General features: G+C 38.7%; 1 protein-coding gene across 1 annotated transcript; it reads right to left on the bottom strand.

Annotated features, from left to right (window-relative positions):
* Positions 1 to 18: 18 nt before the first annotated feature.
* ywhag1 (3-monooxygenase/tryptophan 5-monooxygenase activation protein, gamma polypeptide 1) lies at positions 19 to 27,544 on the bottom strand. Its single transcript, XM_067439714.1, has 2 exons — positions 27,336 to 27,544; positions 19 to 3,026 (listed from the first exon to the last, which is right to left on the bottom strand). Exons 1-2 carry the CDS (start codon positions 27,420 to 27,422, stop codon positions 2,370 to 2,372), a joined length of 744 nt encoding a protein of 247 aa, XP_067295815.1. The 5' UTR covers positions 27,423 to 27,544; the 3' UTR covers positions 19 to 2,369.
* Between the last annotated feature and the right edge of the window lie 318 nt (positions 27,545 to 27,862).

Here is a 27,862-nt window from a genome sequence, read left to right as displayed (position 1 = left end):
TAGCGCTGAAACGGTGGCTAGAAGAGCACAGTCAGGTTTTTATTCTTTTTTAATTATCATTATTATTATCATTATGTTTCTTTTGTGCAACCGCTACACAACTCACATTTAAGATACCAGTAGACAAGGGGGGAAAAAGAACGAAAACAGAAATCATAAGAATAGGTCATGAGTGAAGAGAAAGAAAACAAACACTGATTTTACAGCAAATCTTAAATATCGCACAGCAGCACAGAAAGGAAAACTCGCTTCTTAAGAACAACATTAATCGTTGCACAATTACCGTGACAAAATGCCAGATATGGTGGTTACATCATTTTTTTTTGTCTTTTCGTCTCCTTTTTTTGTTCCTTTTTTAAAAACCAAATACAAGAATTGCATGTCACTATAGCAATATCCATAACAGATTAATTTATGGTAAACACACACTGTTTTGGTATAGCGCACTTCAGCAAGGAAAACAAATATAAGAAATCAAAACAATCCAATATAAAGTAATAAATAGAAAATAATCAGATTAAATTCTTGTTCATATTAATACATAACATCTACAGTTAATAAAGTCGAGCTATGGTTTATAAATACATCACCAGCATGCACAATATTGTATTATGGAGAATATTTGAGCTGTAATCGACCTACACTGAGAAACAGTATAATAGGCTTTTCATGAGAATTAAAAACTAGCCAAAATAAATTAACAAAATGGCAGAAAACAGTCTATGGTACCAGTGATATAATCTGAGCATATCAAACCAAGAGATTAGGCATTGCTTTCGAGTAGAGATGCACCGATGTATCGGCCAATAATCGGTATCGGCCGATAAAAGCAGAAGGCCTGATCAAGATGGCCAATGGTATCCTGTCAATCAAACAGATATGTCAAGTAACTCGTCAAATTAGTTGCTTATATTTACAAAATGAGCAGAAATAAGCCCTTTTATTGAAAATAAAGATCCATGTTTAATAAAAAAAAAAATCAAACTGAACACAATGAAAATGTTTAGTGAAATTATGAAATATTTAAGAGATTGTTCATTTAGTTGTATGCATATGTTTACATACGTTTTGTTCTAATGTCACAAGGTTTACACAATTTGTTTTGTAGTGTGGTTTTTGGTGAGGTGTACTCAAATAAATATCGTCAATTGTGTACTTTACTACTTCTCATTGCTGTTTCCTGATGGTTTAAATAACAATTACTCCGAGTCACCCTCTGTCCTTTCAAACAATAGCACAACCGTAAGTCTAAATAAATATATAAAATAAATAACACATAAATTTGTCATGAAACATACCTTTTATATGTGCAGTTGAGTTTTGAGTATACAAACATGTCATTTTTGTATTTGGGTGTAATTAGCCTATTATATCGGACGATAATTAGCAGTTTAAGGTAATATCTTTGTTGTGTTTTTCAACCAATATTATTGTGTACCAAATGCGAGGGTTCTCTGTTTAGTTTTAGTTGATATAATTCTGCTGAGAAATGTATCATCAGTGCATCTCTACTTTCAAGTGGTCGAGTTTCTCCAAAGCACTGGGATTTGTTTATTTTTGTAAATGTTAATTATTTTAATTGATAACATGTTAAACTAAAACGTCATTATTCTCGTACAGTATGGGTCAGGCCTGGTAATTTTTGATATCCAATGATAATGATAATAATAACGATTGCAATCATGGCTATTTTGTTGAGAGGAAAGAAACCGTTTTTAGCTTTGGGATTGAGAAGGCAATGCATGTAACGTTAATGTAATACAGTAGTTCAGAGGTGAGATGCATACTAACGATGTGTATCATAAATGGCACAGATAACCAGTTCAACGTAAACGACTTTCAAACATTAGTGGATGCAATTCAGATCCCAATAAACGACGCCCAGTGCAGCCTGTTTGCAAATTCCTACTTTTGCAAGGCGATAACATTCAAGTTTTATCTTTTTCCTTAAGTTCCTTAAGTACTTCTTACTCACAATGTAAATTAACATAAGCAGCTCCGCTTCGTATTTCACTATAAGAACAGCCACTATGCCAGTGTTTGGTTATTGAAACCCTTCAGACTGATGTACCGACAAGCTTTTTCCTCAAGTGTGTTGTTCGGGTACAGTAAACGTCACAATTTTTTGCCTTTTTAAGCGACTTTTTTGTCTTTTAAACTAGCGTATTTCTCTAAATCGTAATTTAGTGGGAAATAAAGAACTTGCGCTGCTTTACTATCAGCAAACGTGGCTGACACAGTTGCATCTTGCCCATTTTGTGAATTTTTCATGTACTTTTTTTGTTTTATCTTTGTTTTGTGAGCACACGTGTTTAATGTTACGGCCGAGAGGAAAATGGTCTCAAAAGATCTTCTCTTTTCTTCAAAGCTTAATTGTTGGCTTCGCCTGCCTCGTCATCCTGTTGATCGCTCGTCCAGAGCGTCAGGTTGTCTCGCAGGAGCTGCATGATGAGGGTCGAGTCTTTGTAGGAGTCCTCGTTGAGGGTGTCCAATTCGGCGATGGCGTCGTCGAAAGCCGTCTTGGCCAGATGGCAAGCCTGCTCAGGTGCATTCTGGATCTCGTAGTAGAAGACTGAGTAATTGAGCGCCAGACCCAAGCGGATGGGGTGCGTCGGCTGCATGTGCTCTTTGCTAATCTCATGGGCCTCGCTGTAGGATTTCTCAGACGATTCCACAACCCCGGCTTTCTTCTCACCTGTGGCCACCTCTGCCAGGTAACGATAATAGTCGCCCTTCATCTTCAGGTAGAAGACTTTGCTCTCGTGCTGGACGTCGCCGCAGTTCTTGATCAGGAAGTTGTCGAGGAGGTTGAGCACGTCTTGGCAAACGGTCTCCAGCTCTTTTTCGATTTTCTCGCGGTAGGCACGAACCATCTCGATTTTCTTCTCATTGCCGTCCGCAGAGGTCTTCTGCTCGATGCTGGAAATGACGCGCCAGGATGAACGGCGTGCTCCCACCACGTTCTTGTAGGCCACCGAAAGCAGGTTCCTCTCCTCGTTGGATAGGGCCTCGTTCAGCTCTGTTACCTTGAAGAAGGGGAGGAGATAGAGAGGTTACTTAATCATCCTTTAAAACAGGTTTCACAGTCAAAGCGAACCACAGGTTCAATGATGCGTTCTCTTAAAGTGTAACTCAACCCCTGGTCAGAGCCCAACTCCACCCACTGGCAATATTTCAAAAATGCTGGCAAAATCTAGCCTGGATGGCAGCCGAACTCAGCCCTGCCCACGACATTTGAGCTTGGGCGGTTCGGTCTGGACTTGATCCATAGAGGAGTAATTATGCTTAAACAGAAACTGACCAATGAGATCATCAGGGCGGGTTTTAGACGATGATGGACAGATGATCAACAGTAACGTAATCATCACGTCATCAAAGGGGCTTGGGTTGAATTTGTTCAAATCCCTTGTTCGTATCTGCATTCACCTTCACTATTTCTCTCAGAAATGATGATCATGTTGGGTAAGTACTCTGTGTCCTAATATTCTTTTTTTTACAACACCGGCAAAGATTGTTTATTCCAGCGCACGTGCAGAAAGGGTTGCCAGGTTTATACAACAAAACCCACCAACTACTAGCCTAAAACAACGTCCAATAGGAAAATTCATCTGTAGTAGCCACCGTTAATCCTTAAGAGGGCAGCACTTAGACATTTTTACACCATATATTATAGAATTAAAACACTTTATACCCAAAAGTCAAAACCTTTACTCAAATCATTGAACAGCACTACTAAAGCCCCAAACTTGCAGATTATTAACTAAAAAAAGGTTGTTTTAGGGTTTAATAAATCAATCAGCTTTATGTATATCGCGCTTTTACAACGCCGACTGTTTCAAAGCAGCTTCAGTGTTAAACAGGACAATATTGCAACAAAATGTGATGTTATCAGCTTATTTTAATTTATCATATAGCGACAATGTTGGCAGATCAGTATTATAGTTTATAAAATTAAATAAGACCTAATTAATACATTTTGTTTGTATATTTAGTTGAATAATGGATGAGCAAGCAAAGCCAAAGGTGACCAAAGGAACCAAAACTCCATCAGGGCATGACAGAGAAAAATAAACCTTGGGAAAAACCAGACTCAGTTCTACTTTGGCAACCTTACAGGTCAGAAATCATATTAAATCGGAATATTCAAAATTTCTGGGTATCACGCAAGAGACGGGTTTATAGAGGATGGCGCGTTAAGTTACCATTTAATGAATAAAATAATTTTATTCATAAAAAAAAAAAAAAGAATGTTGTCCACTGTTGTTTCGCTTTTCTGGGTCGGTACTTCCGCGTATGCCACGCGTGACCTTTCCGATGTGATGGCGTCATACATCGTGAAGAAGCACAACACAGAAGTCGTGCATTTGAGGTTAAAAAGTATGTTTTTATTTATTTATTAGAAAATGGCCGATGGTTTGTCTAGATAAGACCCTATTCCTCGGCTGGGATCGTGCAGAGCCTCTGAAGCCCTCATTTGGTTGATTTGGACCTTTAACCATTGGTTGCCATCGAAGTCCATTATATGAAGAAAAATCCTGAAGAAAGAGAGACATGAACATTTTGGATGAGATGAATTAATAAAATTAAATTATCATTTTGAAGTGAACTAATCCTTTAAGATTAAAGGATTAAAGGACGTGTTGTTTCAAAGGAAGTGTTGTTTTAAACACTTAAAAATGCACCTGCAGACTATTTTTCCAGTCGTGAATTTTGTCACAGAGGATTTCTTAAAAATACTGTGCAAAAATCTCATCTTGTGAACCGTCTCGTCACACCCCTTTTGGTCTTGTACTCCTGAAAAAAGGAAGGAAGGAAAACCTGCGGTGCTGCAGAATGCTTTTTGATGACGACTGCTTCCTTTAAACATTGCTGGCAAAACAAAAAGCACACTAGACAAACGTTTACGCCTTCATTTAGTGACAGCTGTTTATACAGCACTAGGGCATTGGGGTCACTCATTATCCTCCTTCATTTGCATGGGTCACTAAAGCCCCTTTCACACTGCACGTCGGACCCGCAATATTCTCAGAGCATTGCGGTATTCGACCCGGGACGAGCGCTGTGTGAACAAAAGACGAAACTAATGCCGCAACGTGTACGTAGTTATCGTGCGACTCCTAGAGCTTGTTTTTTCAATAATACAACCCTGCAGTGCCAGAAGAGCTAGTCGGTGTTTAAAACGCAGAGAGTGTTCGTATACAAAAGAAACTAAAATTAAACAAGCAGAAATGAGCGCAAACTGGACACAAGTGGAGACCACGGAGCTCCTTACTATCCGCGCTGAAGCGGAGATCGCTCGCCGTTATACGTCACATCAGGATGTCACGTGTCAACTCGACCCGGGACCGTTAAGCGTTGTGTGTGAAAGCGCACATATTACGGTATTTCGCTGGCAGTGTGAATGGACCAAATCTAGCGGCCCGGGAACAAATGCCGGGTCGCATTATACGTGTATTTGACGGAATCGCAGTGTGAAAGGGGCTTAAAGGGGGGGTGAAACACTCAGTTTCAGTCAATCTCATGTCAATCTTGAGTACCTATAGAGTAGTATTGCATCCTTCATATCTCCGAAAAGTCTTTAGTTTTATCATATTTATAAAAGAAATATAGGCTTTACCGAGTCTTTCCGGAAAAAACCGAGCGCCTGGAGGCGTATCGTGTGGGCGGAGCTAAAGAATGACAAGCGCGCAAAGCGGTGACGTCCTCAAGCGTGGAGAAACCCAGCTATCTCAGCTAATACAGATAATGATCCACAATCAAATCTGAGGGAGAAATAAATTGAACAGGAGAAACGGCAAGATCAGGACGTCCATCTCTGTGGTATGTAAGTTACTGTTTTTAATGGCCTCTCCACATTTCTGTGTCTTTACTCGCAGTGTATGAGGACATGATTCGGTTTATGGACTATTGTATGCGACTAGACCTTAGAAGTAGCAAGCAAAACGGTTTTGCACGTCAGAATACTGTAACGTTATACAGAGAACAACAATGGAGTAACCGTTAACAGTTAGCGCATTTGAATGACGAAGCACGCGATCGTGTCGTTTACTGATGTTTACTCATGCGTCCGTAGCCGACAGCACAGACATTTGAAGCAGTTTTACTCACCGACTGCTTCCAAAGCAGGACCGAAGCTTTATCGCTGGGACTGCTCCGTCAAAAACACACTTCTTTGGTATGATTTGGTGAAGTCCTGACAGCAGTGGCGTGTAAATCCATTTTGAGACGCAACTGAAGCGATGTTGTGAAGCTTCCCGTCATTTCTGCGTTCAAATCGGTTCAAATGCAGCGCTGCCTTACGGGAATGCTGTGCTGAAGCGTTGAAGTCGCTCGACGTCACCCATAGGAATAAAGAGAAGCGCGGCGCCACATAAGTGTTCACGGACGACTGGATCTGCACCTGAGAGAGTGTTTACAGCGTGCTCTAGTCACGCGCGCGCACCCTACCGGGAGAAGAGCCCGTACGGCCCATACAAGGACCTTCCGCTCTATTTAACGTCAAGTAGACCCATACTCGAAAAAAACTCACCGAAACTTGTGAGAAACCGGAAGGAGTATTTTTGACACAGAAATACTCCATCAAACGTCCAACATTAGTGTTTGAAACTTTGTCTATGTTTAGGATGGGAATCCAAGTCTTTAACAGTGTAAAGCTCAGTATGGATGAAACAGCATTTCACCCCACCTTTAATGAAACCCAAAAGGGGGACAATTGTCTTTATACACTACTCTGTCAAGTTCAGCCTTAATTTTGAAGGAAATGTCATGCAAGTACGGCTGAGAGTGCTGTGTTGTAAATGCTAGTTCACAATGTCCTTTAGTGAGCTGTTCGAGTGAACAGTTAAGCTCCAATGTGGCGATTTGCCAGATGTCTATTTATGGACATGGCATCTTTATTGTTCGTTTTCTCCATGTGTAGGCTGGAAGCGGTGTAGTAAATCTATTCAAAGAAGACTGGCAGCATTTGAGATGAACGGCTGTATAAAAACACATCACAACCAGAATTGCTGTTTGTCGTTTGCAGAGCGACATAGTGAAAAGTGAGCCTACATATTCTTTCAGATTGGCCGAATGAAAGCATGGCAGGGATGCTTTGATTTAACAGCCTGATAGTGGGCGGATGAGCTGGTGACTAAAGATCTCTCTCTCTCTCTCTCTCTCTCTCTCTCTCTCTCTCACTACCTTTCAGATGTAATTTCCTGCATCCTTTGGAGAGGCTGCGTGATTTACTGCACTGTTTTGCTGCATCATTCGTGCTCCGCATCCTCATCCAAAAACCCACAAGCACACTGCATGCATCCTTCTGAAATCTGAGACTGGCCGTTGATAACCTGAGCGCTCGTCAACAAAGCAGGTTTGATATTTCGATAACACTTTACAATAAGGTTGTATTAATTAATGCATTAGTTAAAGGTGCACCATGTAACATTTTTGCAGATCCAAAGACCACTAGGCCAGAAAAGTGAAAATGGTGCCGGCGACTGTGGCATAATAAAAGTCCCGCTGCTCGCGAGGGATTAACTAAGAGATTAACAGATGGTTACCGAGTAGATCGTTGTCTGGGATGCATTTTCATGAAAATCGAATGTTTTATCTCTAAAAACAGATTAGCTTATAACGCTAGTATAGGGGGCACAGGGTAAGTGAAATTAAATGGCTAGTTAATACCACTAACAAGGCTAGAAATAGCCTCACACTAACACGGCAGCATAATGAGGGTCCCTACATGCAAACCGAAGCATTGAGAACTTTGTAAGAGTACAAACTGTTTAATAAGAAGATACTTTATAAAGACATGCAGTGCATTATGCGTTTACAGACAGCAGCCATCTAGCCATCACGGACGAGTCGAGCCACGAGTGAGGAACTGTGACTTGGAATCTCATATGGTCCGTTGTTTCCAAAAGAAAGCACTGAACGTGACAGAAAATAAAATAAAAAATGTCCATGTAATTCGATTTCACAAACTTGATTCCTATCGACCAGCTCACTTAGCACAGAGTCCGTGGATCGACTCGTCGAGACTGTTTTCCAAGATGGCTGCTGTCTGTAAACGCGTCTTTATAAAGTATCTTCTTATTAAACTGTTTGTACACTTACAAAGTTCTCAATGCTTCGGTTTGCATGTAGGGACCCTCATTATGCTGTCGTGTTAGTGTGAGGCTATTTCTAGCCTTGTTAGTGGTATTAACTAGCGATTTAATTTCACTACTCTGTGCCCCATAAACTAGCATTATAAGCTAATCTGTTTTTAGAGATAAAACATTCGATTTTCATGAAAACGCTTCCCAGAGAACAATCTACTCGGTAACCATCTGTTAATTACCCCTAGGGTCATTTAAGAATCTCTCCAGCGGCCGTGCTCAGCTCCTCAACACTCGGTCCTGCTCTGCTTCACTACAGTAACGTTAATAACCGCATCCATGAACATGATTTCTGCCCGAGTCCTATCCCGATTCTTTTCCACCGGCTGTGAGGTGAAAACCACATGTCCCAAAATTGCGCTCAAACGTGACGTCATCAAACTACGCCTTTGTTTTGAATAGCGGACGGAAAACTTACATAGTGCACCTTAAACATGAACTAACCATGAACAATGCCTGTAGCTTTACTGTTTTTGTAAAGTTGTCTTACTGTACATATTTCGTAATGCCACGCCCCCTGTTGCGAGTCTTGTGAGTGCGACACACACTAATCCTAGTCTCTTCTACTGTACCTAAAGACTTTGCAAGGATTGCTCTGTAAATTAAATTGAGAATATAACTAATGCATATATGCTATTTTAAAAAATGTAGTCCATGCCAGAGACGTGATGTGTGTTAGTCTGTGAAAACAACTGTGTCGGCTACACTAATATTGATCTTGACATTGTTCAGACTTAACAAACACCTTACGTTACTTTTTAAAATCTCAACAGCGAACTTGGAATTAGTGTAAATTATTCTTTGATTAGAGTGTATATCTACATGCTTGTTTATCTACAGGCATGCTAAATATGGTTCTGTGTTTGATTTGGCTTCTATAGTAAAGGCAATGTTTAGTGTTCATTTTGGGTTAATAGCTGTTGCGACAGATATTTGGCTATAATCGTTCTAAAAATACAAAAGGTGCCATTCAGTAGCGATCACTAAAGAGCCGCAGTCTTTACGGCCGGTAAAGGTATGGCCGTTTCCGAAAAAACGTGCACTATGCGGTTAGAAAATCACAACACAGCTGAGCCAGCTAACCAATCAGAGCCTATTGCGTATTTTTGAGGGACCGGCTTCACAGAACCCGGAAACCATCAGACCGTTTTTACAAGGAGAGACAGAGCATTGTAGAATAAAGGTAAAATATATGATTTAAAAAAAAAATGTTTTAAAAAGAAGCATGAACACACGTTACCGTGTACCTCGCAAACACAATCAAGCCTTCGAAAGAATGTTTTTGACCCCTTTAAATTCTCTGTGACTCCCACATACACTGTAAAAAGTAACATTATTGGAGTACGTTTTATGAGAAAATACTATTTAAGTCTTTCTACCTTAAAATTTCATGTTTAAATTAGTGTTGTCAAAAATATCGATATTTCGATATATATCGATACTGGAATATCTGAAACGATACGAGTCTCAGTTTTTACAGTATCGATACCAGCTGCGCTCTCCTCTCCGACCGAAAGCGAGTTGACACACACCGGCATATTCTCACTCAGCCCGGTTAACCTCTGAGCACGGCGAACGCGCGTTCTGCTGGACTTTTTCCTCATGACAGTGTGTTAGTGTTAGTGAGTGATCGGTCTGAATTTCGCGCGGGATTGCACATAAATTAATTCTACTAATCCCGCAGATTTCGTCCTCACATGTGAAGCGCACACACACAGCCTACCGTAATAAAGCCGCCTCTGACATGATACAAGTGCAAACATTTGCTTCTTTTTCCAGCTTATTATTGGTCAAATACACTCAAAGAATTATCAGTGCACATCTGGAAGAGTATTAACGTAAACACAGTCGCAAACAGTTCAGGAAGAACGAGTAACAGGAGCAGTGTTTAGGATCCATGCGTCCGTTAGTCTTAAAGGGACCGCAGTCATTTGTTATTCAAACTACAAAAAGGCAAACGATCAACTGCTCTTGACTGATCAACTTGTGTAACTTTAATAGTTTCATCTGTACGCTATTGAATTTTTTACAAAGAACATTATCCAATGTTGTTTTAAATGTAATTACTATGCGTTTTTTTAATTCAGTTTCTTATCTGAATGTTAGACCTACCTGAAAAAATAAAGCAGTCTATTTAATTTGTATCTTCTATTCTATTGCATTTATTTGTGCTATTGTTTGTAATCTGTTTATTTGTTCTTATTTTATTACTGTTTACTCGTCTTTTTAAATTCAATTTACCATTCGAAATCAAGCTTTCTTGTGCTGTGTGTAAGCTATTGCAACACAATTACCCCGTTGTAAAAAATACATTGAGATAGCAAACATTTGTGAGATAATTTTAATAGTAATTGATCAATAATTGTTCAAATCAAAACGATGCCCAACCCTAAGGAACATGCGGGCCACATGAATTTTTAGTAAAAAATAACAATGAATAATAACAAGTTCTGTTGTCATATTAAGCATCTTATCTTATTTATTTTTTTATTTATTTTTTTACTGTGGTATCGATTTAGTATCGATATATCGATATTTTAGTCTGATATCGTATCGAAGTCATAATTTTGGTATCGTGACAACACTAGTTTAAATTGAATGTTACCGCTTCTTTGTAATTATTTGAGACATTTACTAGCAATTTCAAAGTAAAAAAATGTTAAACCCTAAAAAAAATTTTTTTTATCAATCAATCAATCAACTTTATTTATATAGCGCTTTTACAATCACGATTGTGTCAAAGCAGCTTCACAGTGTCAAACAGGATAATATTGCGACAAAATTAGATTTGGCTGTACAGTCGTACTGGAGAAAACAGTGATGTTATCAGCTTATTTCAATGTTGGCAGATCAGTATTATAGTTTATAGAATTAAATAAGACCTAATTCATACATTTTATTTGTATAATAAGTTGAATAACTTTAATCATATTTTTAGTGTCCCCAACTGAGCAAGCCAAGCCAAAGGCGACAGTGGCAAGGAACCGAAACTCCATCAGGGCATGATGGAGAAAAATAAACCTTGGGAGAAACCAGACTCAGTCGGGGTGCCAGTTCTCCTCTGGCCTATTAACACACCGTGTAAGATTATTATTCTGGCAACCTTACAGTTCGGAAATCATATTAGATCGGATTATTCAAAATTTTCAGGGTATCACGGAAGAGACAGATTTATTTAGGATGGGGCGTCGATTACACAAGAGTATGAATACATGAAAGATCGGAATTATTGCGCCGAAGACGGGTTTTGAGCATGTCGTGCCAGTGAGGCAAATTCGGAGGAGACACCATTTAGTGTAGCTGCATATGTTAAATATATGCACTTGCTCATAAACCGAAAAACACTCATATACATTTACATTTATGCATTTAGCAAACACTTTTATCCAAAGCGACTTACAAATGAGGAAGCGATCTGTCATGAAGAGGCGAAGAAACGCAAAAAGTCCACAAAGATTTGGATATTACTCAAGAGTAGCAAAAGCTAGATTAGGGAGGGGAAAGAGAAAAATAGAGGAGGAAGAGTTTTTTTAAATGTAAATTAAGTGCTCATGGAAGATATCTCTAATAACTTGTATATAGAGCTCCGGAGGTTCGCATTAGAATTTAATCAGTTGCACTTTCTTTCATTTCAAGCACAACAGCCATTAAACAACCTGAGGCAGATGCTGAATCACTGAGTAACGCATAAACTGGTATAGATATGGTTGCGTACATTACAGTTTACAAACTGCCTTTAACCTCTTCCTCACAAAACTCCCATCCAGACAGCAGGGGGGTAAGTAGAGCCGTCTCCATAGAAACAGGGTAATCGTCTTTGTTTGGATGCAATTGACTATCTCTGCTGCTGCCGTGGCAACAGCAATGATGTCCACGCTTCTTGTGTGCGTGTGTGTGTGAGAGAGAGATTGCATGTGTTTGCGTGTGTTGAGATTGCATGTGATGGAGCGTGTGGGTGGATGCAACATGCTGTTGTACGCATCAAGGTTATCACACATGGATACATAATCATAACCTGTCAGGAAAACTTGCAGATGAGTGTTAATCAAGCAGTGTGATTGTAGAGTATACTGAGATTTCAGTCAGTCCTCACACTTTTCTACGCAAATCCAAAAAGGATTTACGTGTCTATTAAACCTTTACAAAATCACAGTGGAACATACAAATCTGCAAGTGAAGTCCTTGAGCGAGTCATTGAATCATTCATTCAAGAGATTTGTTCAAAAGCACTGATTCATCCAGTAATGAAACAAGTAATGTCTTTATGAGGGATTCATTGAATCATTCATTCAGGAGATTTGTTCAAAAACACTGATTCATACAGTAATGAAACAAGTAATGTCTTTATGAGTGAGTCATTGAATCATTCATTCAGGAGATTTGTTCAAAAACACTGATTCATCCAGTAATGAAACAAGTGAAGTCTTAATGAGTGAGTCATTGAATCATTCATTCAGGAGATTTGTTCAAAAACACTGATTCATCCAGTAATGAAACAAGTGAAGTCTTAATGAGTGAGTCATTGAATCATTCATTCAGGAGATTTGTTCAAAAACACTGATTCATCCAGTAATGAAACAAGTGAAGTCTTAATGAGTGAGTCATTGAATCATTCATTCAGGAGATTTGTTCAAAAACACTGATTCATCCAGTAATGAAACAAGTGAAGTCTTAATGAGTGAGTCATTGAATCATTCATTCAAGAGATTTGTTCAAAAACACTGATTCATCCGGTAATGAAACAATTGAAGTCTTTAGTTATGCAAGTTTTTGAAGACGATACCAATATTGTCTCCATGTACAAATTAATGTCCAAGTCAAATCTGGCACCTTAACCTTTAAGACTGTTTTTGTTTGCCTACAGCTGGAAAACGTGGCACTTTTTATGTTCTTTATGAAGATGGACAACCCAAAGCAATTTGGACATTGTGCTACATTACACTTTGTGTTCTGCGGAAAAACAAAAAAATCATACAGGTTTCAAACATGAGTCGGTATCTTAGGGGACAAAAAGACTGTATGATTCATGATGGGTGAACTGGTTTTAAATGGAAGGCAAACATCAAACTACTTTCTTTATTGCAATGCCTTGTTTTACTGTTTTATTTGCATACATGAGGTCTTGTCTATATAAATCATACACAATCTAGCACAGGCATGGTAAAGCACTTGATTATTTGGCCTAATTAGATGGCGATGCATTGCACAACAGTGCAGTCATACAGCGCTCGTAAAGTGTGCTCATTCTGTCTGTGAGCCCTTTGTAGTCACTGTAATCCACAGTTTGGGTTGCATCATAAGACTCAGATGAAGCCGCCAGCTAATTCAGAGGCAAATGTTTAGCGACTTTTAGCCCAACAGAAAGGGTGAGGAAAGACAGAAAGACTTGAGATGGCAAGAAGTAAGAAAGACAGGTTGGCTCGCTAACAGCTACACCCTTAAAAGTAAAGGTTTTTCATGGAGCCATCAATGTCAATAAAGCAGCTTTATTTGAACAACAATCAAAATCTTATCGATGTGACCTCAGCATTATTCTAACACACTCTTCCACTCCATTGCTTAATAACAGAGAAACTTCCTTTAATGACCCGCAATTACTGAGCCATGGCAACCTCGCTCAATTATCATTATTATTAAAACTATTTGACATTCAGTGTGGATCAATCTGGGTTTATCAGAATTACGGTATGTGTACAGTGTGTCAATATAAATGATCTTATTGCTGTATTTGGTCAGCTATTGGAGCTTTCTTTATGCATAAGATGGATGAAGAAACAATAATATGTCAAAATACGAAAGCACCAAACCAGTTGCCGTATTAACATATTCAGTCTATTTAGTCACTGACCGTATCTTTTGGTTTGCATCAAGTTCCATATAAAAAAATAAATTAATCAAAATAGAATTAATTTGTAAAATAACCTCATGGCTCTGCATACATATTTTGCACCAGTAGGTGGCGACAAGCGTCTGTCTTTAATTTGAGTCGTGACATCTTTTATTAGGGATGTTAACGATTAATCAACAATCGATTAATTGTCAATAATACATAAATCGATAAAACTTAGCAATTAAATGTATAATTATTATAAGTAGTATTATTAAAAGTACATTGTGACATAGCTAAATTTACTGTACGACAGTAGTCTAATATATTTCTGTCAATTTCTTCAAGTTATACCGAACTTTTATTTTGACGGATTGCCGTTAAGACCTCTGAGTGTCTGTGTGTTTATATGATGATAGTTTTTTTTTCAAATGAAACAGTAAATGCTCATGAAGTGACTCATGCAGCTCTGGTTAACAACATGATCATCATTTCTGAGAGAAATAGTGAAGGTGAATAAAGATACAAACAAGCTCTCCGTTTAGGATTTGAACAAATATAACCCAATCCCCTTTGATGACGTGATGATTACGGTACTGTTGATCATCTGTCCGTCATCGGCTAAAGCCCGCCCTGATGATCCTCTATGGATCAAGTACAGACCGAACCGCCCGAGCTCAAATGTTGTGGGTGGGGCTGAGTTCGGCTGGCATCCTGGCTAAATGATTGTATCTGTAAAAATATAGCAGATGCATATAATAGTTTGTGCTCTTTTGTTATCTCTATTATAGTAATGTACCAAATGAGAGGGTTTTTTGTATAGTTTAAAAATCAAACTATTAGTATCGGCAGATATCATTCTGAATAATTGGTTATTGGTACCTGCAGAGAAATTTAGTGTTAGTGCATCTCAATTAAAAGCGGAGCAGGAAGCAAAAGATGAATGCATTGTTGCTGGAAGCAGAGAGGATGGGATGATACGGATGTTGTAAAAGCGGAAGAGGGGGATTCTTGCTGTAAGTAGCTCATTGTTGTTATATAACCATAGAGTGATGGCAGATGTTTTTTTAATGTTTTTGCAGCTGCAGCAGGCTTCTAAAAATAAACCACATAAAAGCTTTATGACCGTACTGTTATGAAAAAAACACGAGTTACAGTCTTAAAGGGTTAGTTCACCCAAAAATGAGATGTGTGTCATTAACTCCTCACCCTAATGTCGCTCCACACCCGTAAGACCTCCGTTCATCTTCACACACAGTTTAAGATATTTTATATTTAGTCCGAGAGCGTATGCAAGTGTATGCACACTATACTGTCCATGTCCAGAAAGGGAATAAAAACATCATCACAGTAGTCCATATGAGACATCAGTGGGTTAATTAGAGTCTCTTGAAGCATCCAAAATACATTTGGGTCCAAAAATAACAAAAACTATGACTTTTTTTCAGCATGGTCTTCTCTTCCGCGTTTGTGTTCAATCCTCAAATAAAGATTTGAACGGTTCTGAATCAGTGAATCGATTCATGATTCGGATCGCGTGTCAAACTGCTGAAATCACGTGATATTGGTGATCCGAATCATGAATCAATACGCTGACTCATAACCGTTCGAAGTCTGCACGGGACTGTTTTTTCATCCCGCTCCTGCTTAAAATTCACTCTGTGTTCACTCGCTTTCCACTTAGAATGATTTTCTTCCCGACCCGACCGATCCCGCCAGATTTAAATTTCCCCTAAAGAAGGAAAGTGACTAGGATAGCAAATATAAAATGTTGGCTATACAGTAATTGTATTTGTTATTTTTGTCTTATGACTAGGGATGCACGATATTATCGGCACAACATCGGAATCGGCCGATAAACGCTTAAAATATAAAAATCGATATGATAACGTGTTAATATGCGCCTGCAATAACTCACGTGTGCAAGGAGTGCTACAGTGATGAGACCATGTCAGCATTGCGGTCATTCTTGAAGTGAAAACAACCTAATACATTGCATTATTATTGGTTAATTTATTATTGTTATTTTCAGGGCTTTTAATATACTCTTATCATACAAAGAACTTTATTAACATTTATTTATCTTCAACAAGAATCCTTTTAGTAAGGAGACCTCAGAAATCTGAAACCAGAATGAAAAAAAAAAAGTTTTTGCTCAAAATGGTGTTGTTTCCAAACAAAGGTAACAAAAAAAACATATATCGGTATCGGCATTGGCCAAACGGAGCTGAAAAATATCAACATATCGGATATCGGCAAAAATCTAATATCGTGCATCCCTACTTATGACACTGTCAACATCGTAACAAATTATAGGCTAAATCAAATACGACACCTGTCACTCAAATCTCTGTCGGCTTACTAGCTATAGCTACTGCAAAATTTAACAAAATTTTAACACAAAATGTCGTAGATTGATGACCGTTTCATTACCGAACGACATTTACTCCCGCACCGCAAGAAAACTGATCGGGTCCCGCGGGAATGACCTCTAGTCTGAACCCAGTTACAAGAGCTAATCGCATTTTTGTAGAGGCTACCAGTTAAAAATACAGTTCAAATATTAAACATATTGTGTTAAGGAATCAGTTTATTGGCATTTTTTCCATATCAATTGATTATGGTTTAAATTTAAACTCACTTTCTCAAATTCTATGATTTATAAAAGCTTTTTGTTTCCACTGAATAAATGTAATTGGTCTAAACTAGGGCTGAACGATATTCTGTTTTAACATCGACATCGCGATGTGCGCGTGTGCGATAGTCACATCGCCGGAACATGCGATGTGAAGGGTCGTAGCCCATGGTGTATTAAGAGAACGGCAGCACACAGTAAACACACACAGTTTGTTGCTGGAGTGACATGCACGTTCCTGAGCCTGCACAGTGATTGGTTCGCTGTGCCGCTGCTCACCGCTCACGGCCAAACATTCACTGCTAAAATGCACGACGAAGAGGATCCGAAGAGGGAAAAAAAAGGTTCGTACCAGAAATCTTCTTTTTGGGACTATTTTGGCTACAAGAAGGAGGATGTTGAACAAAAAGAGGTACTGCATGGAGTGTCTTGTGGCCACAAAGCAAGAAAACACCACCAATTTGTCTGATCACTTAAAACGGCACCACAAAGATCTTTACGATGAATACAAAGCAGGAATACAACTCAACATTAACGTTTGTCCAGGACATGTGGATGTTTTGAAGGGACAAGTGAAAGAGAATTTTACTTGACTGACGGACAAGAGCCTGATTAAAACATAAAATAACTAGCGAATCACCAAAATGCAAGAATGATTGTGCATTAATTTAGTGTAAGTGGCGATCCAGTGGATAATAATATATAATGAACTGATGATAATAAGGTCGCGCTGTTGACGCTCGTGCAGCCTCTCGAGGAGAAATCACAACACTTGAGTGTTTTCCTGAATACCATCACGACTGTAAATGACACTGATTTCATATGACAGCTCCATAAACAACTAATTAACATTCACTTAGTCACTTACATTTTAGATGCAATATTTAGTGTTGTTGTTCTATTTCAGCAGTGAAAATAGTTCACAGCAGACCCGTAACACGTCTTACTCACAGCACGATTCAGTGTTTGAATGAATCGTTTGAGTGAACGACTCAGTGACTCACTCATTAAGACGGTCACCTGCTGCCACCTTCTGGAGGTTTAGTTTCATGTTTGCACAAACTTTCCAACATTTATTTTTGTCACTTGTAATGAAGCTTGCTTATTACTGAAATTATTAATATCATGGAATGGTAATTATTGACTTTAGATTGATGGCTTTCAATATCGCAATATATATCGTTGGAGGAAAAAATATCGCAATGTAATTTTTTTCCAATATCGTGCAGCCCTAGTCTAAACTATGGTTAATCCACTGTTTCAAAGCTGTAACTGACAGATTGTGCATAACATGTCAGAACAAATGGACTATAATTTAACAAAAACAGCAACACGAAAAAAATGCTCAAGCATGCATAGATGCCTAAACTAAAACACACCTGACATGAAGCCAAATGGTTCTCATTATGGTGTTAAACTGCAAGTACTAAAGGTAGAATAATATAATAACACACTCTAAATGCTGGGTTAAAAACAACCCAAGTTTGGTTGAAAATGGACAAACCCAGCGGTTGGGTTGTTTTAACCCAGAAATTGTTCAACCCACCGGTTGGGTTGTTTTAACCCAGAAATTGTTTAACCCACCGGTTGGGTTGTTTTAACCCAGAAATTGGGTTGTTTTAAACCAGCGGTTGGGTTGTTTTAACCCTGTGATTGGGTTGTTTCAACCCAGCGGTTGGGTTGTTTTAACCCAGAAATTGGGTTGTTTCAATCCAGCGGTTGGGTTGTTTTAACCCAGCATTTTTTAGAGTGTAGTCTGGGAAGATGTGGTAAAAGTTGAAAGCATCATCATGAGAAGTAACAATGTATAATTTCATGTATTCTGCATTAAATTATTAACCGCACCTCTGAGGCTCATCATCAGAAAGCTGTTTTTTCTATTGGAGTTTATTCAGTGTTTATGGGCGTAGGCTACATCACTGCAGTAGAAAGGCTTTCTTCCTCCCATAGAGAGAAGACGACACGGATACACACACCCTTGAGCTGCACAGGGACCAGAGTTTTCCGGTCAGCTGACAGATAAATCAATACATGGACATATCAATCCATCCTCTAGTGTGTCCAAGAGAACGAGTTGCATGAATCTCTTTGCATGCTTAACTTATTAATATTTAATATTTGGGAGACTCCACATGGATCCAGAAAGCGATGGCTACATGCCATTAATGGCCAGTCAGAATTATTTATAAGTTTAGACCGCCTAAAAGCAAACCGTTTAGAAAGATGCTGGGGAAACTAATCTTTGTGTAATATGTGAAATTCATCATCTCCGAATGAAAATTGTTTAGTAGAGCCATTACGTGAACCGCACTAATGGCAGACGAGTGTATCAGAAGCCCTGTGCAATATACCTTATCATTTCCCCTCAGAAGCAGAGATAGTCCAATTAGACTATGATGAGGCACTTTTCAATAATGGACGGCATCCAGTCTAAGTGAGTAGATAAATAGGATGATGCAAGTTTCCTTTTCATTAAATGGTTGCAAGTTCATCAACCCCAAACCAAAACTTGACCAGCAATGATTTACACATCAATAGCCATTTTTAAAAACAAAAATGCTGTGGCAAGGCTCAGATGGGCACAGCAAACACAAAGAAACTCAGTTAACATACTGCGGTAAAAATGCCAAATGTGGAGTTTTTATTAGAGCTAGGAACGGCGAAAACTAAACATTTTCTTGACCGACCACCGAGCCTCATTAGCCGGTTGAAACCGGTTAACCAATTAGTTTTAAATATGCTGCGCTATTTGAAATAAAAGCCGCAAGCCGCGCCTGCAATTTCGCAACTCTGTCGCATCTCTCTATGTTCTCTCTGCCGATTTTTCTCTCTCTCTCTCTCTCTCACACACACACACACACACACAGTCCCGGCACCGCTGTAAAAATCCTCTACAGCGCGAAACATGAGTCCCGCAAACGCGCCGCCGAAGAGCTTGTTTGTAATCGGAGGACAAAAGGCTCCTTAGTTTCGAAATGGTTTGGGTACGAGGTGATCGCGTTGAAAATAAAGGCATTTGTCCAGCGTTAGAAGCTCATTTGAAACATTGCCGCGGCTCGTTTAAAAAAATGACAGCTCCGAAAGAGACGCCGCTTTAGTTCGAGGTAGTGCTAACAATAATAGAAGAGGATGATCAACACCTTATGTGTTAACACTGAAATGTAGATGTAATATATTTCCAAATGTAAGCCTATCTTATGTGGAATGACACTTCACACTGTCGTCTGCCCTGACTCTAACCTCAGCCGGTTTACTTTTTGCAAACCTTGTGAGCGCGCAAAACCAAACGCTGTGACCTCAGAATAATCAGAGGGGCGGGGCTACAGAAGCAGGTGGGCGGGGCTACAGAAGCAGCGAACACACAGAGGCGGAGCTTCTCTCTTCTAATACGTCATTGATTCGAGAGCCTCGTTTTCTGGGCCTGGTGTCTATAAAAGCTTTTCTTTGACTAACAAGGAAGTTTCCAGCTCTGAAACTTACAGGATATTCTTATATTACCATGACCTTTTATCAAAGGCTCAAGGGAAAGTTGATTTCTCAATTCATCACCCCTTTACAGAGCCGGCCCAAGCCTTCATGGGGCCCTAAGCAGAATTTTATTTAGGGGCCCCTCGGTACCGATTGACTATTGTCAATTCCTGATAATAATCGCACACCCATTATCAATTTTATTAGTTGTAGCTGTGTTGCTTATCATGTCTGTCTGTCATGTTTTTACCATTATACGGTTTTTAATTGTAAAAGTAGCAAACCCACAAGAGTGCTCAGGTGTGCACTTTAATATTCAAAGTCTTACAGTACAGTTCAGACTGGGATATGTACGATTTAAACGTTTTGTTTTTTTTAAAGAAGTCTCATGCTAAATATGCTCACAATTCTTTACCTCAGGACTCTTTGATGAATAGAAAGTTCAAAAGAACAGGATTTATCTAAAATAGAAGCTTTCAAAGAATCATAAAGATGTTTACACGACTGTTTTCAACATGATAATTAAAAAATAAATGTTTCTTGAGCAGCAAATCATCATGAGAATAATCTGTGAAGGATCATGTGACAGTGAAGACAGGTGTAATGATGTTGAAAATTCAGCTTTGATCACAGGAACACATTACAATTTCATATGAATATCATTATATATATATATATATATATATATATATATATATATATATATATATATATATATATATATATATATATATAATAGAAAACAGCTATTTTAAATTGCAATAATATTTCACAATATAACTGTTTTCACTGTAGTTTTTATCAAATAAATGCAGCCTTTGGTGAGCATAAGAGACTTCTTTTAAAACAAGAAATGGTGGATTTCTTTCAAACATTAAGCAGAACTTTTATTTTGGCGGAAATTCATGCAGAAAAACATTAGTACTTTTATTTGTTGACAACAGCATATTTATAAATTCTCATTACAAATTTGGGAAGGCTTTTTGGGAAGAACGAATTTGCATTCCCCCCCAAAAAAAGAAGATAATTTTGAGCGACTCGACTATAGCACTTGCAGAGAACCATTTACTGTGAACAGAAACTGGAAGCTATGCTGTACTCCGTCCAAAACATGCAGCATGTCAAATAAGATATTTGCACTAAACCAAAGCACATTCTCAAATCCATCCATTCATAAAAAGGTTACCGGGCAAATGACGAGTAGCGCCATTTCAGCGCCGTTTTTTTTCTCGCACTGTGGACTTTAAACCCTGACGAACAAGCTATAGCCGTCGATAGCACCGCGAGCTCGTGCAGCGCTGTCAGAATCAATCCGTGCATATATTAGAAAACGTAACATTTTGCAGTTTATTTAGTAATTGTTTTAAGGCCATTTTGCGATTTCAAACATAAAGGAACATACAGCGGCAGCAAGATGTAATTTCAAGAGCTCTTGGGGGCCCCCTGGTGGCCAAGGGGGCCCTAAGCAGCCGCTTAGTTCGCTTATGCCTTGGGCCGGCCCTGCCCATTTAAGCAATAGATTGACACGCTCGTTTCTGTGTGTGTGTGAAGACTGTGACTGTCTGATCAGCCTTAGATTCTGTTCCTGTCAATCACGCGACGTCAACCAATTATACTGCATGAAGCCTTGTTTATACTCGACGCGTCCGCATGAGTGCGAGGGTGCGCGCTGCAAAAATTACGTCAACGCGGAGTGGGCGGCCGTGCGCGTTGGGTCCGCAAGACCCTATTCCACTTGCCGGTGTTTAGCGCATTTTTTGTAACAGCGCTGCTCTGCATCCGAAGATGAACGAGTTCTAGGCGAATCTAGCCGAGCATGACGTCTCATTACACCGGCATCCAGCCTGCACATACAAATTAGGTGCTTATATTTACAAAATGAGCCTACAAAAGCAGAAATAAGCCCTTTTTTAATAAAGATGTTCAATCAAAAAAATTAATAAATCATGACACTAAAATGTTTAGAGAAATTAGGAAATATTTGAGAGATCGTTAATTAAGTTGCATACATTTATTTTGTTCTCATGTCACAAGTAATAATATCAAACTAAGATTTATTGAGTTTTACATGATTCTTTTGTAGTGTGGTTTTTGGTGAAATGTACCAAGATAAATATATGATCACCCGTGTACATTAGCCCACTTCTTCTTGACACTTTTTCCTGATGGTTTATAGAATAGTCCATCGCTCTGTTTTCTTTGTGGATAATTTTGTGTCGATGGTTTATGTCGCCCTCTGTCGTTTCAAAGAATAGCACAACGGCGAGCGCGTCAAGTATAAATGCCTCGTCCGTTTGGTGAGGAGCGCGCAGTCAGCGGCGAAAGTATAAACAAGGCTTAAGGGAGGGCCGATCTAACACTCTCTCTCTCACACACACACGAAGTGAGGCAGCAAGCGCAGCGCACGCAACGACTAAGCAAAAAGGTGCTTTTAAGAACAACGCGGTGGCCGCACTAACACTAAATTTTGATGTCAAGTAGGGGGCCACAAAATATCATCCCGGGGCTGCGAGTTTGAGACCCCTGCTTTCAAACGAGACCAATCGTAGGTCTATATTCTAAGGCATTCTTGAATTACAGCTGTTTAAGTTTAGACAGTGCATTTCCATATCTATTCGCAAAAAGGGAAAAGTGAGAATAGCCACTTACATTTTAGATGCAATATTGACTGTTTTAGTTCTGTTTCAGCTGTGAGAACAGTTCCAAGATCCCAGCAGAACCATAACGCATCTCACATTATTGACTGATTCTACATTTTGAACGAATCAGTCGAGTCAAAGATTCAATGACTCATTCATAAACAACTACGTCATTCTTGAATTTGAACAATGTTTCAAGTAAAAACGTTTATTTCGAGCCATGTGTAGGCGACCTACACTTCAATGTTATGACATTATGACCTGGTTTCACAGACAGGCCTAAAATTAAGCCAGGATTAGGCCTTAGTTCAATTAAGACATTTAAGTAGCTTTTATAAATGTGTCTTAGAGAAAAACATTACTGGTGTGTATCTTGAGACAAAACAATGGCACTGACATGTTTTTTGTATGTGCTTTCAGTTAAAACAGCTAAAGCATGTATTTTACTCTGGGACTAGCTTGAGCCTTGTCTGCGAAACCAGGGGGCGGTGTTACGTTACACTTTATTTTACAGTGTCATTGTTACATACGTTACATGCAGTTCCAATAGCAATAACCATAAATTATGCATAATTACATGCAACCAAACAAAACCCTATAGTAAGTACATGTAGTTATATTATATTGCCCCTAAGTCCCTTTAAGACGAGTCATTTCACTCTGCGGCCATCTTTGAAACGCCTCTCAGGCATGCAAGTGTATCTCTTTGAATGGGGAAACATCAAATTCTCCAAAACAATTAAATTTCATATTTGAATTCACCAATGAAATCTGTCAACAACTGCAGGGCTCGACATTAAGCATGTTCATGTGCTTTTCCTTCGGACAAGTAAATCGGTCATCAACTTGTCCAAGTAAGAGATGTACTTGTCCGGAAAAAAGTTAGATTTTTGTGTGTGTGTGTGTGTTGTAAATTTTGAGAGACCAACCAAAAAGAGACCGACCAACCATATTCTGAATATTGCTTCAGAATAAATATAATTTATTCTGAAGCAATATTCTCACCAGTGTTCAATCAGCTTTGACTTATTTAAATATTTGTGATATTTTTACTTTTTATAAAGGGCATTCCCCCCTCCCCCAATCTTAAATTTAAAAAAATGTAATATTGGCTACGCTTCAGGTTTAATATTATATTCATAAATTTGGGGTGGCGCTAAAAACTTTTTCCGGAACAGATGTGCGTGAATCTGGCATTTTTTTGTTACGTTGGTTTTTTAACGTACACCCACACTAAAACCTAAATCTACCCGATAGTGTTAACAAAAGCAAATGTGACAAAAATAAAATTGTATCCATATGTGATTTTAGCTTGTGTTTTTGAACTCGTCTTTGAGCTCTTTTATCATGACTCGTTTTTCACGGGATTCGTTCCCGAGCTTTCAGTATTGCAAAATCTGTACCAGCTGATTAATAGGTCAGAAAATCCGAACATATGGAGTTGGTTAAGTGACGCAAACTCCAAAGTGTATTAGTTTACAAATCATGGACTATGGTTAAAAAAATATATTAAAAAAACTAAAAAATACTGCTGTTTTACTGCCTCTAGTGTTCATTTCACTTTGAAACTGTTGCGATATGTACCTTGGTATGTATTCTGTGGTTTGCAAAAAACGTTGCCACAGCTACGAATTATTTAAAGCGCTGACTGATTCATAACACACACCTTTGCTATGAGAGGCGTTATGGTTCTGCTGTGATCTATTTTCGCTGCTGAAATAGAACAAAAACAGTCAATATTGCATCTAAAATGTAAGTGAATTGATGTTAAAGCTGCAGTCCATAGTTTTTCCTCTTTGTCGCCATCTCTGTTCGAAAACTGCAATTGCAGTTATTCACGGTAGGGCTGCACGATATTGGAAAAAAATTACATTGCGATATTTTTTCCCCCAACGATATATATTGCGATATTGAGAGCCATCAATCCAGGCTAAAGTCAATAAAACAGATTACAAACAATAGCACAAATAAATGCAATAGAATAAAAGATACAAATTAAATAGACTGCTTTATTTTTTCAGGTAGGTCTAACATTCAGATAAGAAACTGAATTAAAAAATGCATAGTAATTACATTTAAAACAACATTGGATAATGTTCTTTGTAAAAAATTCAATTGCGTACAGATGAAACTATTAAAGTTACACAAGTCGATCAGTTTAGAGCAGTTGATCGTTTGTCTTTTTGTAGTTTGAATAACAAATGACTGCGGTCCCTTTAAGACTAACGGACGCATGGATCCTAAACACTGCTCCTGTTACTCGTTCTTCCTGAACTGTTTGCGACTGTGTTTACGTTAATACTCTTCCAGATGTGCACTGATAATTCTTTGAGTGTATTTGACCAATAATAAGCTGGAAAAAGAAGCAAATGTTTGCACTTGTATCATGTCAGAGGCGGCTTTATTACGGTAGACTATGTGTGTGCGCTTCAGATGTGAGCACGAAATCTGCGGGATTAGTAGAATTAATTTATGTGCAATCCCGCGCGAAATTCAGACCGATCACACACTAACACTAACACACTGTCATGAGGAAAAAGTCCAGCAGAACGCGCGTTCGCCGTGCTCAGAGGTTAACCGGGCTGAGTGAGAATATGCCGGTGTGTGTGTCAACTCGCTTTCGGTCGGAGAGGAGAGCGCAGCTGGGATCGAAACTGTAAAAACTGAGAATCGTATCGTTTCAGATATTCCAGTATCGATACATATCGATATTTTTGACAACACTAGTACAGATGTGACGTAATGACGCAAAACATATGCTTGAATTTCCCACGGAAATCCACTAGTACCACTGGAATTAAAAACATTACAAGCTTACTGCTGTAAATCGAGCTACGGTAAGCAGATAGTTTTGAACACTGGCTGGTTATGTACTTTGGATCATTTTTAACCCAAAATAAGTTACGGACTGCAGCTTTAATTAATTGTTTATGGATCTGTCATATGAAATCAGTGTCATTTTCAGTCGTGATGGCATTCAGGAAAACACACAATTGGTTGTGTGATGTTGTTATTTCTAGAGTAAAAATATAAAACATTTTGTATTAAATGTATCTGCTTTTTAAAACATGAAAATTGTCCATTTAAAACTGATATATTTTTTAATTGGAATTATTAAATTGATAACTAATTTCATTTGTCAATCCTAATCCTCTGTATATCAGCATTTGTTTACACTTTATTTTACAGTGTCATTGTTAAACGTTACATCATGTACTTACTATAGTAATAAGAGTAAATTATGCATAATTACATGCAGATAACTCTAAACCAAACTCTATAGTAAGGACATGTAGTTAATTATTATAACTCAGTACTTAAATGTATAATTAAAGTGTAACACAGGCACCTTAAAATAAAGCGTAACCTGGCATTTTAAGTAAAGATGTTTCTGAAACGTTATCATGATGTCTAAAGTACTTTACAAACGTTGCACTGATATTGTAGAGACTCTTAACACAACCAAAACTTCCATGACAGGAGACTCTAGTGCTTCCTTGCATTAATATAGTCCTATCAACTTTCCATGCAAACCTACGCCCTTGATGGAGAGAGAGAGAGAGAGAGAGAGAGAGAGAGAGAGAGAGAGAGAGAGAGAGAGAGAGAGAGGGGTTGGTGATTGCACCCTATTGGATGGAGGCTGATGGATCGGATGAAATGGTGCATTACGGGCACTGCACCTTGGCACACGTTGCGACACGCCTAGTGAGAGCGAACCTGCAAAGCCTTGAGAATGTGAATGCACGAAAACCAAATGTGCATGGATGGAGACAACGGGTTCTGAGACAAAAGAGAACAGCATTGGATCATCTGCATCCTAAACCAGCACAATATAATAATGCTTATGCATCACAAACCTCTTTAATATGGCATGCATTCTGCACTGGATGCATAGGCTATATCATTAATGTCAGATTTGCAAAACTGCTATAATTGTGGCCATGCATGTGCAGTAATGAAAGTGTCTGTGTTGTCCAGTTCGTTCGGATCTTTAAAAGGCACCGCCCAGAAATTTGGATTCACACTCGCTGCTGCATTATACTACAGTTTAATGAATGACGGGCAGTGACACACACTAGTCTCAAATGAGCTTAGTCATCATTTCAGCAGGGCTGTGACTTATCAGGATACACTTATATGGGCCTTTAGACTCATCAATATAAGAACCGGCTGACCATTGAAAAGATTCGGGGGGAAAAGAACGTTCGCTTATTTGAATCGATTCAGTCATCAATATAAGAACTGGCTGACCATTTAAAAGATTCGGAAAAATAGAACGTGCGTTCATATGAATCGATTCAGTCATCAATACAAGAACTGTCTGACAGCTGAAAAGGCTCGTTAAAATAGAACGTGCGTTCATTTGAATCGATTCAGTCATCAATACAAGAACTGTCTGACAGCTGAAAAGGCTCGTTAAAATAGAACGTGCGTTCATTTGAATCGATTCAGTCATCAATATAAGAACCGACTGACCGTTGAAAAGATTCAATCGCGAAAATCATTTGAATTTCCAGTGATAATGCGATGGCATTATTTTATATAAGGTTATTGAGAGACCTCGCGCGATTATAGCCAATTGTAAAATACTCATACATGAATGATGGTAAAGTTGCACTTACCGATTTCATGGCAGCAGCCATATCGTCATATCTCTCAGCCTGCTCGGCCAGTCTGGCTTTCTGGACCAGCTGCTCGCGGTCGACCATGTTTAAATTGGTGTAAATAGGTGTATTTTTGTGATATATGTGCCGTGAGCGCGCTCCTCTTGCCGCTGCAGCTGCTCTCTGCTGTCTGTCTGGCTGCCTGCTCTGCTGCGCGTGCCGATGCAAGACGCCCCTCCCCCTTCTGTACGCTTTCACTGGATTGCGTCATAAGTTGTGAGGGGCTGCAGTGACGTCATGACGGGGGGTGGGGGGTTGCGCGACACTGACTTGAATAAAGTGTTCGGTGTATTTAGTTACTATTACTAAGTAATTAGTTACTGCAATTTAATTACGTTTCCCTTGAAAAAGTAAAGTAAGTGATTACTCTTATTTTTTGTGTAATTTAATTACAGTTACTTCACATGCAATTTAACTAAATACTGTGTATAGACTGTAGAACAGTTAATTATAATACAATAGTGGAATTAACATCAACATTTAAA

The sequence above is a fragment of the Pseudorasbora parva genome, chromosome 3 (assembly GCF_024679245.1).
Source record: "Pseudorasbora parva isolate DD20220531a chromosome 3, ASM2467924v1, whole genome shotgun sequence".
NCBI lineage: Eukaryota > Metazoa > Chordata > Actinopteri > Cypriniformes > Gobionidae > Pseudorasbora > Pseudorasbora parva.
The sequence above is the reverse complement of the archived record's forward strand: the minus strand, read 5'-3'. Positions and strand labels throughout refer to the sequence as shown.

Bases quoted from the DNA above. Each gene is read 5' to 3' on its own strand.
- ywhag1 (XM_067439714.1), bottom strand. From the start codon at position 27,422: ATGGTCGACCGCGAGCAGCTGGTCCAGAAAGCCAGACTGGCCGAGCAG. The intron at 3,027-27,335 runs GTAAGTGCAACT...CCCTTCTTCAAG, and splicing joins TGGCTGCTGCCATGAAATCG to GTAACAGAGCTGAACGAGGC.